This window comes from Penicillium angulare (genome assembly GCF_028827245.1).
Source record: "Penicillium angulare strain IBT 27051 chromosome Unknown utg000004l_segment0_segment0, whole genome shotgun sequence".
In the NCBI taxonomy this organism is placed as follows: domain Eukaryota; kingdom Fungi; phylum Ascomycota; class Eurotiomycetes; order Eurotiales; family Aspergillaceae; genus Penicillium; species Penicillium angulare.
In genome coordinates, this window is record NW_026623163.1 from 7,835,319 (window position 1) to 7,849,695 (window position 14,377).

General features: G+C 46.7%; 5 protein-coding genes across 5 annotated transcripts; 1 reads left to right on the forward strand and 4 right to left on the reverse strand.

Annotated features, from left to right (window-relative positions):
- Positions 1-51: 51 nt before the first annotated feature.
- N7478_006834 (pepsin-like aspartic protease) lies at positions 52-1,757 on the reverse strand (the record flags this gene model as incomplete). The annotated part of the gene is made up of 3 exons (XM_056923048.1): positions 52-1,055; positions 1,145-1,466; positions 1,584-1,757. 3 exons carry the CDS (start codon positions 1,755-1,757, stop codon positions 52-54), a joined length of 1,500 nt encoding a protein of 499 aa, XP_056781085.1.
- A 1,037-nt stretch (positions 1,758-2,794) lies between these two features.
- Positions 2,795-3,007, forward strand: N7478_006835 (uncharacterized protein; the record flags this gene model as incomplete). The annotated part of the gene is made up of 1 exon (XM_056923049.1): positions 2,795-3,007. The coding sequence occupies one exon, from the start codon at positions 2,795-2,797 to the stop codon at positions 3,005-3,007; it is 213 nt and encodes a 70-aa protein (XP_056781086.1).
- Positions 3,008-5,373: 2,366 nt separating this feature from the next.
- N7478_006836 (LysM peptidoglycan-binding domain-containing protein) lies at positions 5,374-6,751 on the reverse strand (the record flags this gene model as incomplete). The annotated part of the gene is made up of 2 exons (XM_056923050.1): positions 5,374-6,621; positions 6,734-6,751. 2 exons carry the CDS (start codon positions 6,749-6,751, stop codon positions 5,374-5,376), a joined length of 1,266 nt encoding a protein of 421 aa, XP_056781087.1.
- Positions 6,752-8,811: 2,060 nt separating this feature from the next.
- N7478_006837 (class I SAM-dependent methyltransferase) lies at positions 8,812-9,917 on the reverse strand (the record flags this gene model as incomplete). Its single annotated transcript, XM_056923051.1, has 5 exons — positions 8,812-9,091; positions 9,160-9,292; positions 9,372-9,619; positions 9,680-9,802; positions 9,853-9,917. The coding sequence occupies 5 exons, from the start codon at positions 9,915-9,917 to the stop codon at positions 8,812-8,814; spliced, it is 849 nt and encodes a 282-aa protein (XP_056781088.1).
- A 2,828-nt stretch (positions 9,918-12,745) lies between these two features.
- N7478_006838 (RlpA-like double-psi beta-barrel domain-containing protein) lies at positions 12,746-13,579 on the reverse strand (the record flags this gene model as incomplete). The annotated part of the gene is made up of 1 exon (XM_056923052.1): positions 12,746-13,579. One exon carries the CDS (start codon positions 13,577-13,579, stop codon positions 12,746-12,748), a length of 834 nt encoding a protein of 277 aa, XP_056781089.1.
- Between the last annotated feature and the right edge of the window lie 798 nt (positions 13,580-14,377).

The following is a 14,377-nucleotide window of genomic DNA, read 5'->3' on the forward strand; positions in this document are numbered from 1 at the left end:
TATGCTAAATTATATGCAAAAGTACTCAACCACTATTTATCGACAGAAAAACTACAGAGCCAGCAGCAAGCCAGCGCCCAAAACACCAGACAGTAAATTGTTTGGCATGCTAGTGGCCAAAGCTCCCAAAGCCGAAGAGCTAGTGCTAGTAGCACCACCACTCTCAGCGGACCCAGTGGCCGATCCAGTCGCAGATCCAGTCTCATAACCAGTAGCAGATGCCGGAACAGTCTTAGTCTCAGCTCCAGAAGAGTAAACGGCCGTAGTCTGAACAGCTCCATTACCCGTCGCCGAGCTGACAGCAGAAGCCACCGCAGTAGCACCCGGCACAGCAGCAGTTCCGGTACCAATCTCAACAATATCATCGTCGCCACCATCATAGTTCGTTTGAGCAATTGAGATCTCATTGTTGTCAAGGTCATAGACCACATAGGCGCTACGCAAGAACGAATCACCCAGCAGATTCTCTCCGGGCTCACTGTAGACAAGTCCGAAGATACAGTCGCCCTTGGCGAAATCAGGCTCGGCATAGTTCAAGTAAACAAGTTCGCTCATTGGGACTGAGACTGTGGCACCCGAGAAACTAAAGGTAAGGTTGTAGTCGGCCGAGTGCATATCGCAAGAGATAGAGCCGGCGCCGTATTTCGAATCATAAGTGGCGCCGACTATCTTGTAAATGGGATCCACCAGGGCCTTGGGCAGCATGGTAAGGCTGGTTCCGCTGTCCAGAGTAACAGCCAATGGCAGACCGGTGGTGTAACTCTTCGTCTCGGAGGAGTTTTTCAGAGAAAGCTCGGTCAACGCAACGGTCAGAGAAGTATACTTGCCCTCATTCGGTACGACAGGCAAGGTCTGCAGCTCGCCTTGGTATTTCGCTTTGTTGACACCTCCAAAGAGAATGTTGCCCGTGCCATCGAATTTATTCAACCACAAGCTATAGGCGGCTGACTTGATAGCACCGCTCTTTGCTAGTGCCACCGGGAGATTGTCGTAGTCCTCTCCCAGGGCCGCAGCAGCATCAGTAGATGCCGAGTATCCGATTCCAACAATGCCAACTGCAGATGATCGCCAAATGTATTAGCCCGGTGCAGCTATTTTTGAGATAGAGGAACAGATTCTTTTTCTTTAACAAAAAGAGACTTACCATCATTGTAACTCTGTTCGGCCACTGCAAACTCGAAGTCCTTCACGGTAACTCCTCCAATCTCCAATGTGTCGGTCACGTAAGGACCAGCAGCCAAGAAACCACTGACATATGTAGCGTTCATATCATAGTCCAGCAATTTGAAAGTGGAGGATTTCTTGATATCGAAAGTACCGCCCGATGCACAGAGATCATCATCTCCAGAGCAGTATGTTGAATTAGGAACATTGACCCAGAGATCACTGCTACCGGTGTCGATAGCGACCGAGACATTCTGACCAGGAGTGCCGATGGTGAGATTCACCAAATAATACGTATTAAGCTATCGGAGAAATTAGTAAAACCATTCATCTGAGTCGACTTCCAAGGTTTTTCCCAAGTACAACTTGGTCTCCAACCCAAAGCCTGAAACAACCAAATAGATTCACAAGATACATACATTATTGTATAGCGATGTGCTAACGATATCAGAACTGCGCTTTTGCAGCGCACGAGTCGCTTCACTACGAGCAATCGGCAATCCGAGAACAGCCGGATCGTCACGTCTGTGCAGCGTAATAGCACTAACACACGGCAAAGCCAATGTGAGCGGCAAGATTGAGGCTCCCCACATGACTCAGGTAGACAACTGATACCCACAGATCTCTAAAATTCTCCGTACAGTATACAAGCCAAGATAAAACGGACGGAAAAGTACGCCTCAAGAGCAAAAGAAAAGCGAGCGATAAATAACACCAAACCTCAAAGGCCAGAAAGTAGGGAATGGGGCCTAGGCACCCTTTGTACCCTGTTTCTTATGCACAATCTCGCACAAGCTCGCTACACTACTATGCTTAACTAGCCATACTGATCCAACTGAGACATATTAGGGGCGTTGCGGGAGCCAGTCATCGCACTTTTTTGTTGCTAGTTTGAATGACGGACCCCCAATTTGGGCCCTTTTTCCACGCTAAGCTCGGGGTTCGACGGATGTTGAGGCTCGATGTAGTTTGGTTCCGGATTCTGGGGGCGGTTTTTCCGAGCTAAAGATAAAAGATCAGGAACGGGCTTCCTGTAGCCGAATTCAATTCATGTTATTGGTCCACTGGGTTGCCACATGTGTTTTGGACTGGCCAATTATGGGAAGGTGGTCAAGCGCCTCAAAATTAATACTACATTACCTTGCGAGTGTACCGTAGTCACGCCACTGCACTGGGAAGGAAAACTACAGTAGAAGGAGTTGCGAGTTGCGAGTCGTGAATTTCTGTCACTCTGGTTCCTGATTCTAAATTTGGAACTGGCCAGTGATCAAATTCAGACTGATAAGTTCAATTTATCTGTGAATATCTAAAGTGCAACCATACTGTCATGCGAACAGCGTCCCCACCAAGGCTTCAGGGTTTATTGCAGTCTTCTATCTACTTCTCTCCATGCTGTAAGGCCACCAACGGCATTGACCCCAGGCCTCGTAAGATGGCATGCAAATTTGAACAAATCAAATCAACTGAAATATCAGCCACAAGATATCTTACCAATCGGACATAATTCCCCCATGAAAATAAAAGTGTGTCAGGATATGCATCGGCTACACATCCGACCCACCACACCCATCCCATGTTCGCAAGCGCCCGAGAACAAAGAATCTCAAAATGAAACCTCTAGAAAAACACAATGCATAATACCCGATACAAGAAAAGCTTGTCTCAGCCCTTCAACGTCATCTTCTGCAATGTTGTGATGCAGGACGTGAAAGCGAATAGGATCTTTGGTCTACGCGCCGGCTCGGCCCCCGCGGGGTATCTCCGCGGTATCCCTCGATACCTTACTGGTAGCCTTGCTGAGATGCAGAATGACCGCATGACACACTGCAGAAGAAAAATGTGAAGAGGTAACATTCAGGTGAGATTTACCAAGGGCCTTTATGGGTTTTCTGAGTAAGATGAGAAGAATGACGTTGTTTAGCGCCTGCAAGGATTGTCACGGCGTTTATACTTGCACCGACCGTTATCACATCCAGATGCAGAAGGTTTCTATATCGAGAATATCATCCCACTATACATACTGTTTTGTATATACCATGTTTTGATACACGGTTTTGTCCACGGTCCATTGGTACATCTATACTTCGAAATAATCGGTGGCTCAAGTCAAGGCGTTATGGTCGTCGAGAAGGCCTTGCAGGAGTAAAATATAGAATCAAAGCTCGCCATAGCATGGTGAAAGTTCTCACACATCACAGAGAAATGATATAAAAAGGAATACACACCAGGAACCAAGACTTTCTGCATCGGCGCATAAATAGGGGTATTCCCTTGTCCATCATACCAAGGTATAATAGTACAGTTCCAGGAGACTGAAAATCGAGAGAAAACAAATTTCGATTTCTCAAAGTTTCCACGGCGTAGACGGCCAAAGTACCTATGAGCCTGATCCCACCTCTCAGTCCGAAGAACAGTAATGTATATGATGCATACGGCCCATTTGCCATCTTCTAGGACAAAGGGGCTTTAGCATAGGATTAGGATTCAGCTCAACAAAATGTTCTCCCTGTCTTAGATATGAGATGGAAAGAGATTCCAGATGCAGGAGGTCTGTATGAACGGAGCTGAGAACGGGCTCACATCTCTCGTCTTCAGTGACAGCAAGCCCCTCAATGTAAAGTGAAACGATCTGTTCATGTTTCTCAAGAAAGGTAAGAAAGGCATTGATTGTGACTGGAAAATCGATCAAACAAAGATGCTTGAGGTGGGGCAAGTAGATGTCGTTCGAGATGCTTGTAAAGGTATGTAGCAGCAGTTCACAGGCATAGGAAGTGATGTATAGCCATGGATTTTGGTACGTAATGGATGGTCATAACGGGCACGATCGAAGGCGAGACTTAACTCTCGAAGATTAGTCGTGCACTGCAGTACCTGTGTTAGGCCTGAAAGATCAGATTCCTGGGCATTATGTGGAAGACTCGAATTCCAGATAGGCTTGAAAGAGTTCAGGTCTTTGCAGGAGATATGCATTCCAAGATTTTCAAGTGGTAAGGAAACATCCTTTAAGCTTTTCTCGATCCGTTGAGAGAAGCACTAATTCTCTTTATGGGGATACTACAGCATCGATCTAAGGATCTATTAATTCCACATGCTTTGTACATGGATAATTGTCGTAAAGTCGTAGATCTCGCAATCACGGCAGCTAATACAAGACCAGTCGCATGAGATGTCCACGGAGATCTGTCCCCGTGGGTGGACGACACAATTTTGTCCGGGCTAACTGCCTTACAAAGCTCCAATTTGATCTCATCGAGGCTTGGAAAACGGTCCAGCACATACACCAGAGATTCGATGATGACTTCATCTGATAGGCTTTTCCGCTCGCTCCGTGGAGTTTTTAGCCATTCAATTGTCGGCGCGCCTCCAGGTGGTGTGTGGCATTTGGTCTGTTCGAAGAATTCCGGGTATGTGTCTGCATGGTCCTGGAATCTTAATTGAATTATCAGGCGACGCAGGGCCTTTCGAAAGGCAAGATGTGAAGCTCGTTCTTTAATTGCCTGGAGACTGTTTGTTCTGATATCTAATTTTGTCTTTGATGTGTAGGAAAGGAATTTGGGGCCGAGACAATACTGTGCAGTCTGTTTGGTTATCAGTCGAAGGTTTTTGATATTGTTCAGATCGAGATATTCAATTGTGTCCTCGAATATTTCGGGGGGTATGCGATGCCACTGAGATATGGATTCGTCACCTATCAATCAAATTGGCAATGGACTAGAGAGAGCGGAGGAAGATTTAGCTGCCCCGGGGGCCATACTCAATGGGGCACTGGGGCACTGGGGCCTGGAGCCTTGCTTATTAGCTTGATCCTTGTCGCGCCCCGTTGCTCCATACATAGGGCCCCCTGCACATGTAACCTGCAGTGGATGGTCGGTTTTACAGTACAATTACGAAGGGAATATCTAAATGAATGATCTTTTGTTGTATTTTCTTGTCTGCAGCGCGCAGTGGTATCAAGTGTAAATGAGAAAAAATGGAAAAAAGCTATCGTCAAGTCATGTTGGCTAGCAAACAAGGGCCAAGACCGGCCTGACCCTCGCTGCGAAATAACCAACTGTCTTCTTCAAGACATCTTTTTTAAGAAATGTTCACCCGTCGTAGATCAAGATGGCACAGCCTCAAGTTCAAAAACAAGGGTTGAAAAAAGGTTGAATCAAAAAAATGTAAAAGTGAAGTGAAGTGAAAGTTTGAAAAAAAGAGGAAAACAAAAATCTATGCCTTGACACAATATTTGTATCCTTTCCAGAGATTGGAGCATTTTTCGTCCAAGCCCGAGTTCCAACCTCGGAATTGAGACGCAGTAATACCGTATAGGCTCTCGACCTTCTCGCAGTAGTCACCGTCAACGACGGAGTAGTACTCGGAGCATGATGAGGTAGCGTATGGGTAGGTAGGGACTGACGATGCCGACGCACTAGGCGTGGCGCTGGGGATGGTGGTGCTGGATGCAGCTGGTGTGGGAACCACGGGGCTCGACGTTGTTGTTGGCTGCGCAGGGCTAGGCTCTGGCGTTTGAGTAGGAACGGAGCTAGAGGTGGTTGTTGGCTCAGGGACGGCGCTGGATGTGATCGTTGGCTCGGGGACAGTGCTGGAGACGGGAGTAGACTCGGGTGTAGCGCTGGAGGTAGAGGTCGAGGTAGACGAAGATGCAGAAGAGCTACCAGAGCCACTGCTTGAGCTACCTGTCCAGTTGCTACTCTCCAGGTCACCGACGGTGTTGGTCTCACAGCTGCTAGTACCGGAGGTCCAGCCCAGAAGACGGTTGGCGACATCAGAGACATAGCAGTGAGTGGCGATGCCCTGGCCGAGGTTACCATCGGAGGCGATGGAACCGGAGTTGTAGCAGCGGGCGGCCTTGTAGTAGGAAGTAGCATCGTCGGAACCACCCTCTTGGGCGATGAGCTGCTTGAGACCATCACCATCGGTGGTACCTTCGACACCATCAACGATCATCTGCTTGATTTCGGAGTAGGGACACGGGTTCTGGACAGTGCCGTCGATATTGCAGGAGCCTTTGCCGTTGTGGCTTTGCATGAGACCAGGGTTGTTGACACCGTTATCGGTGGTTTGGACACGGACACATCCGACGGATTCTTGCATAACGATGGAGAGAATGTAGCGAGCGTCAACGCCGCTAGACTCGGCAACTTCGTTGATGGCCTTCTTGAGGTTGGCGTTCTCCTCGTCGGAGTTGTTAGCCACGTCCCATTGAGCGCAGCTGGAGGACATGAGGTCCTCGTTGGCCTCGAAGAGTTCATCGAAGGAGGAGAACCACTCGGAGATGGAAGGCCAGCCATCGGAAACTAAACCATCACCACCGAAAACCGCAGCATAGATACCAATAAGACTAGTACTGCGTTCATTGAGAGAAGGACTGGACTCTGCGCGTGCAGACTTGGTGTAGAGAGAGGATGCTATCGGCGCCCCGGAAATGAGGGGGAGGCTGCCGGCAGCCAAAAGCTAATTGATGAGGCTCGTTAGTATCCTTATCCTTATCGCATCGATCGGGTCTCACAGTGTGGGGGGGGGGAGTATAGTATAAGTGAATACTATACAAAGGAACAATACGTACGAATGGAAGGGTGAACATGTTTGCTGAAAGAGAGTGCCCAGCACGGTTAAAAAAGAGGGAAGAAGAAGACTTGCTTGCTTGATTTTCAGGAGACAGGCATCCCTCGGGGTTATATGTACCCTTGAACAACGGTGGAGAACAAACTACTTCCGCTCTCCGTGTGAGTGTGTAGACTTCGGACGGCTCAGGAACATAATGGAGAGGGACCACATATTGGGCCAATGAAAGGCAACCGGGAACCTTGCGGCGCAGGAGGTGAAACAAACTAAAAGCCCCATTGGGGGGGAACAGGGAGGCCTGTTCATACCCTAGAAAGTAACGATGAACAAACCATCGCTCAAGTTTCAGGTGAGGGATCAATTAAGGCGGGGACACTGACCTTGCATCAATGGCGCCGTTGCTGCCTTTGCTGATTGGTGGTGATCATTGGATCTGCCCTCAGCCTTCAGCTGGGGACTTCGCCAATGATGCTGCGCCTTTCAAGTTTTTGTGTGATTTTTATTTTATTCTATTTTTTCAATTGAAAATTTTCTTTATTCTCTGTATGGCAGTTGTCTCGTATTCACTGTTTCTAGTGTTCCTTGTTTGATCGGATAATTTAAGCTGAAGGTACATTGACCCCTTAGAGATCTATAGACTGCATGTGGTAATAAAAGAAATAGATTAACCCGATGGAATAGATTAAGGGGATGCTCCCTTTTCATTTGCCCTTATTACTTATAATCACTTATACGGGGTATCTCACACGGAGTAACCGATGCTACTAATTAACAGACGAACCCTGTATCCCTAAATCCAACAGGTAGACCCCGAGAGATCATCCTCTCTCCCCCTCTAAGTGGCTTTTCCCTTGGTAGTGGGTCAAGTCCCCTCCCCTCCCAAGCCACCCAAGTGAGACGTGTTGACCATGTGGAATATCTATCTCAGGCTGGGACCCCTGTTAAATCTGCCTAGTGACACAATGTCTGATGGATATGAAAATACTCATCCAAAAAGGAAAACAAAAAATATAATACCATACCATACACATGTATAGACCCTTGGAAGCCTGGCAGTAGATAGACACCCAACAATACCAAACGGAAATCCTTCACTGCGAAGATGACGAGTCTCGCCCTCGGCAATGTAGCATTGAAGTGAAAAACGCCTCAAACCTGTCTCCATGTTGGCTGATCCTTCGGGCTCCGCCGTAGATTGGTCCAATAGCTCGGGACGTATCTCGGAGATCGCGCGCGTATGCGACCCAGTCACAATTTTCAATGGGTTTATACTCCAACTTCCAAGACTTTTCACCTTTCACCGTAAGAAAATCACGTCTTTTTTTCCCTCTGTCTCTCAGGGTCTCCTCTTTCTATCCATTATGACGTGAAAGGTGGCCAAGATGGATAATAATTCTCTCTCCCTTCTCGTGCGTTGGTCCCGGCGTCTAAATGTGGGGCCCATAGGCCCAAGCGAGCAGGCGAACTGCGAGTATCTCCGTTAAACAAACAAAATGGTTCACGTTGGTCTTGGTATGACTGATATAGTTTATGTTCTCTTGTTCGAGGAGTAGACACGTACACATACCTCGTGAATACAACTGTCTTGATAGTCGTCACCTTCCCAGGTGGTACTAGATGATCATGAATCTTGCATATACATCCAAACGACCCACTTGAATAGAATTTACGACATACTTGTGACGCGGAATACGCTGAAGATCAAAGCAATCGTCAAATACCAGTGTTTGTAATCGCATTAAAGTCTGCAAACCATATATAACTACTCTTCAGGGGAAAGAGCCCGCGTTTGCCGCTCAGCCTAGATAGATGCCTGCAGCACATCGTCTCGAAACAAACTAGAACCCTAGAGAATAATCGACTGTGGGTCCAACATTCCACAGTGAGGCATTCATCGAAGCCAAAAACCAACGAGAGAATCTTGCAAAAGTCAATGATCACTTTAGAAAGAGCGTAATTTCGACCGAGTCATTACGGAATGACAATGTCCAGGCAGACATGAGCATAGACGTTGAATATTGAACTTGAAAGTCACTGGTACCAATATTGACTGACAGCGGGTCATAAACCTCAAATTATCTAAAGAGGCTTCCGCGCAACAATAAAAAACCACGGCGTATCCAAAGAAGCTCCCTGCTCACACTCCGCTGCCCACCCTTTCAATTGCTTCCTCAGAGCCTCACGCTTAGTAACAACAGCCTCGTCCGTGCTTTGTGCCAAATTCTCAATGATCTCTGCTAGGCACATAAATGAACACTGATTCCAAATCGGACGATGGAAATCCTCAAAATGAAGTTCCTCCCAGGCAACAGGTTCGTATCCATCGGCCTTCACCATATCGCCATTCAAGGTGATCCACCTTGGTAAGGTTAGCATTCACTTCAGAATGTTGCAAAGTGCTAGACTCCAGAAGATGAGAAAGCTTACTCGGCACTGTCGGGTGGGGTCTTGGTCCACATCGCCGCAGTTGTAGAAGTAAAAGGTGTATCCATTCCCTCGGGAGCGATGGCTTTCACATTGAAGGGAATGGGATCAAGCCACTGAAGGATACCGCCAGGTTCTAATATTTGTTAATTTGAATCTAGCTTTAAGCAAGGAATATTCATGATAGATTGATCATGATATGGAACTGTACGTACTGAGTAACGCTTTCACATTCTGTAGAAGGAGATGGTATTTCTCTTTATTGAGCAGGGTCATCATGAATCGGATGTTGATGATGTCGTACTTCCCGTGATACTCGTCCGGGTATGGCTGAAAAGTGTCATGCTCATAAAGATTGACATTGCTTGGTACCCAACCAGCAAATGGATACTGGTCTCCGGAGATATCGAAGCCATCGACCTGCCAATGAGGTAAGGCACGAGCCAAGGTCAGTGGCCATATGCTGTTTCATGTGAGTTCACTGAGTTCATATACTAGTTCAGCGGTGTCAGATCAAACTCACGCTGTGCCAGTCCCGACGTCTGCGACTCGGTGAGGAGTTGAGACATCAATAAGCTCCTTAGTTGACTTATGCAAGACATCATTCTCGGTGAGCTGGGTAATCAAGTAGTGTTGATAGTTGAGGCTATTGGAGTTTAGTGACATGATCAACGCACGAAGAGCCCAGCTACTTACCGGACACTAGATTGAGCATTTCTGTTGAAAATGTAGTCACGGTCTTTGTAAACGTCCAGAGACATAGTTGAAGATAGTCAAAATTTATTCTTCAATTTGATTTCCAAGTCTACCTGCATTTACGGGAGTGTTGAGTACTAGACCACCCCCCTACTTATAGTAGTATATCCATATACCTTCGCGTTTCCTGCCCTTTTGGGTATAGTCCCTTTTGGGATATATTCCTAAAGTTGCCCGGGCTAGTGTGTGGGGGCTATTCAAGACGAGAGGTAGATATGGAATTGAGTGGGTCAAGAACAATGATTTACACTGTAGACTGTCTATCTCAAGGCTTGGAGAGTTCAAAGAGCACAAGGCTACCATTCAAGGCTTATGTGATCGACACCCAGGTTATCCAATAAGTTACATTGTATCTATGCCAAGGTCTGTCTATTTCCATCAAAGGATCCGGCGTATATCATGGTACCCGAGCACTGGCATTGGATGATATCAATCTTCGGACTTTCCGCTACATTCCAAAATTCCAACCCCCGCACTTAATCAAGCGTGCATCCATTCAGGGCATATTGCGAGGCTACCGTGTTTAAATCCTGGGCCAACTCAGTGCGATTGACTCCGGAGGTAGCAGGACGGTACTTGTGTACTTTGCAAATATTTCATAAATGAGTTCAAACATTGAATTAAAAATTTTCCACTGACAGCACAGCTGGGTCTTTTGGTGCGCCAGTGTAACGCCGAGATATCAATCCCAAGGCCCAAACAGCATCCCGTCATCAAGTGAAGTGCCCAAGAGATATCAAGCCACACGTCGGAAATTACACATGTCCAGAATTTTAGCCTTTGTTACCCATTATTGGGCTTATTACAAAGTGTACTGAGTGCATGGACTCTAGACGGCTGGTCCTGACTGTGATTGGTATCTTACGGTTGACGCCTGAGCGAGACTGTGAAGCCTAACGCTCGGGCTGATAATGAATGCAAGCTAAGAGGAAATGTGACTTTTTGGTTCATATGTCAACATTTAAGCTGCGTAGCAAAAAGCCTGCTGCAATTCGAAAACGACAGCAATACTAGTAGTTAGTGGTATTGTCAAAGACGTGATGTTGTTCAGAAACTAATATCCATTCCCTACTACTAGTACTATATAAACCGCTTTCAAGGCGAATGCAGCTTCAAAGGTTATAGAGTCATCGCCTATGTCGAGCGTACGTAAGATACTATCGTTACTAATGTATTGACTATAATCGTTGGATATTTTATAACGTGCTTATCTTGTTTCTTTTAAGGTTCAAAGGTTTAACTTCATATTGCTTTTATAAAGAACTTGTTAAGTGAGTCTCGATATCGTAATTCCACCCGACAAAAAACTCATCATAATCGTCCATATTTAGCGAGTCTTTAAGCTATACGGAAGACAATATCATAATCTTAGCCGATACTGTTCCCATGATACTACCGTACAGGTCATAAAGTGAGATGAATAACTACGAAGCTTCATTCTTGGATAACTGACACCAGGCGCAGGAATGGCTGTCGAAAACAAAGTCTTGCTAGCACGATCACCAGAGCGAATTAAAGTTCTACGAATAGTCCAAGGACTCTTCTTATACAGGAATACAACAAATACCTAGCATATTTGGGCAGTTTATTATACTAGGACAACGCGTAATATGCAGAAAGCAAGCTTGTTGAATGGATTTCTTGATGATTTACTCCAGAAACCTAGCGATAACATAGTATATTAGAACAAGCATGGGACGCGGAATGAACCGTTCGCTCATAGCTCGAACCAGTGGAGCGATAATTACGCAACTGTGGACCACTGCTAAGGGTACATTTGATGTGGAGGTGGAGTTTGACCGAGTGTGGGCTCGTCTTTAGCTGCATTATGAACTGCCAAATATGTACATAATTTCAACCTGTATACACGAACTGGAGAATTCCTACGGGGAACTCCGTGGAGACCTTCCATTCATAGATCAGAAAGTCAATTTAGTTGCTTTGGTGGCTGTGTCGCATGGGATATTCAGGGGTGATTTCACGAGGCTATGCAAACAGGCATCAACAAAGCGTAGATCAGCTTCGATGGTGGCCGAGCGTTCAAAATAAAGAACTATTATTGGCTCATACCACTTTTGTTTCAGGTACCTGCGTCATTTCCTTTTTATAGCTGCACTAAATCCAAGCTAAGTAGGGAGTGCTTACGAGGATAGTGGGAACTGCCTACTTAATATTGAGATGTCTCAAAGCTAAGACCATAACAAAGAGAGAGAGGTAGGTAAAGAACGAGACTTGATTCAAGCTATTGAAATTCAAACTCAGGAAATCGAATGCGAATCTAGCATACAGTACGTAGATGCCAAACTCCTATTCCTATTTCAGTCATGCAAGCCAGCTTTTCTTTTTTGTTCGTTTCAGACATGATCATCGTAGATATCATCATGACACACTCCGTTTGCAGATTGAATCAGATTCTTTTGAATGGCTGGATACCAAAGAACCAAATGGTGGCAGGCTCAGCATGCAAGGGAGGCAGACAGTTGCAGTTGAGTTCTTTGAAATGGGCCATCACGGTAGTATTGTCACAAGAAAAAGCGAGTCTATCAACATGTAGGTGTAAAGCGGCTCACTGAGCGCACATAAAAAGGGGAACTCATAAAGAATGTAAGAAATGAATATGAAAAGACAAAAAGAGGACCCAGCCTGAAATCACTAAGAACGAATCAATGGAAAAATTGGAGCTGAAACCATCCCGTAATTTCAGATGAGGACGAAGATATAAAAAAAAAAAAAAAAAGATCATCAAGACCGTTGATAAAAAATATGCTTGGTGAACAAAGAATCTACCAGAGATTTCCCATTCGGAATTTTTTTATCGACGCAAGTCGTGAATTTAGTCGATGTACCACTTGGCGTCGTGGATGCGACCGGCAGAAAGAGAGTCGAAGACCTCGAAGAGAGCGCGAGAAAGGTCAATGGAGGTGGAGTCACAGCCCATACACTTGTCAACGACCTTAGCCTTCTGGGTGACACCGCCGTACTCGATGGTCACGGTCTTGCCGCAGTAGGCGTTGTTGTCGGTCATGACTTCATAGGGCAGGGCGAGGACCATCTCAGTCAGACCGTCGTTGGTGGTATCACAGGCGCTGGGGGCGCTGGCAGAGGTAGCAGTGTCGTAAAAGGTCATCTGTCCCGTGCAGGGAGAGCCCTCGTCGCAGGAGCCAGTGTAGCCGGAGCCACCGCTGCTGCCGCTGGAGGAGCTGGAGGTAGCAGCGGGGGCGGCGGCGGAAGTAGAAGTAGTAGGCTCGGCAGTGGTGGTGGGCTCAACGGGCGCGGGGGCAGCTTCGGTAGTCTGAGGAGCCTGGGTAGTTGCAGGAGCAGGGGCGACATATGTGGTGGACGGCTCGGTAGGCTCAGGAGCGGGAGCGGGAGTTGATGTAGTGCTGGTGGTTGAAGAAGAGCTAGTGGTCGCGGGCTGTCGGTGCTCCTCAGGCTTGGGAGCAGTAGTAGACTCTACGGTAGCCTCAGATGAAGTGGTGGTCACTGGGACGACAGTTGCAGTCGCGATGAATTCCTGGGGTTGGACGGTGGTGGTGACATCGACGGTCTTCCAAACGATGTCAGTGACAGTCTCCCAGACGACGGCGCGCTTCTCAATGGGAGCAGAAACGCCAGAAATGGCAAAGAGAGCGCCAACAAGGGCAAGAGTCTTGGTGATGGGAGCCATGATTTCGAGTTGGTTGTGTTTAGGAAGGAATGAAGCTTCAAACAGGGAAGGTTGAAGGTTGGATAAATGATTGGTCACTGCACAGCAGTTCGGCGTCAAGAACACTCAAAAGAACGAGAGGTCGAGACGAAAAGGATGGGAAAAGGATGGGAAGTCGAAAAAGCAAAGGAATGGGCTTGTTCGTTGTGAAGATGGGAGGAAGAAAAGAGAGGAAGAGAGAGAAGGTGGAAGGGGAGATCTAGATGCTTTTAATTAAAAAGAGGGAATCCCGCTTTGTACATGCCCAGTCAACAGTCAGACCCTCGACTCCACTTTTATTTCTTGTTCGAACCCATGGATCTTCCATAAGCCACAATCCATGTATTTCGAGATGAAGATGGTCTTGAAATTAGGGGTTTCATTTCCGTTGACCTATTCACCATTCAGGCCACATTTACGACAGGATACAAAGATTCATATTCTTTGTTGATACCAGGTACCAGCATCGGACGCACCGGATATTCAGGCCTCCAACCTGATTGGATTGGATTGAATTGAGTTGTGCCTACGCAAGCCAGGGGGCAGACGATGATCCATAATGGGTGGCACCGTTCAAATGTTGTCTTCCCCTTTAATTATGGGTCCCAGCGGTTGAAGCTGCCGATCTCATCACACCAATGGGAATATTCCCCACGCTATACACAAGATTTTGATCCCTGCCAATTCCGGTTCCTGAAATCTCTTAAACGGCAACTTACTTGAGATCTGAAAGATTGGGAAACAAAAATTGAGCAACAAACGAGTGGGAAACAACTTCCA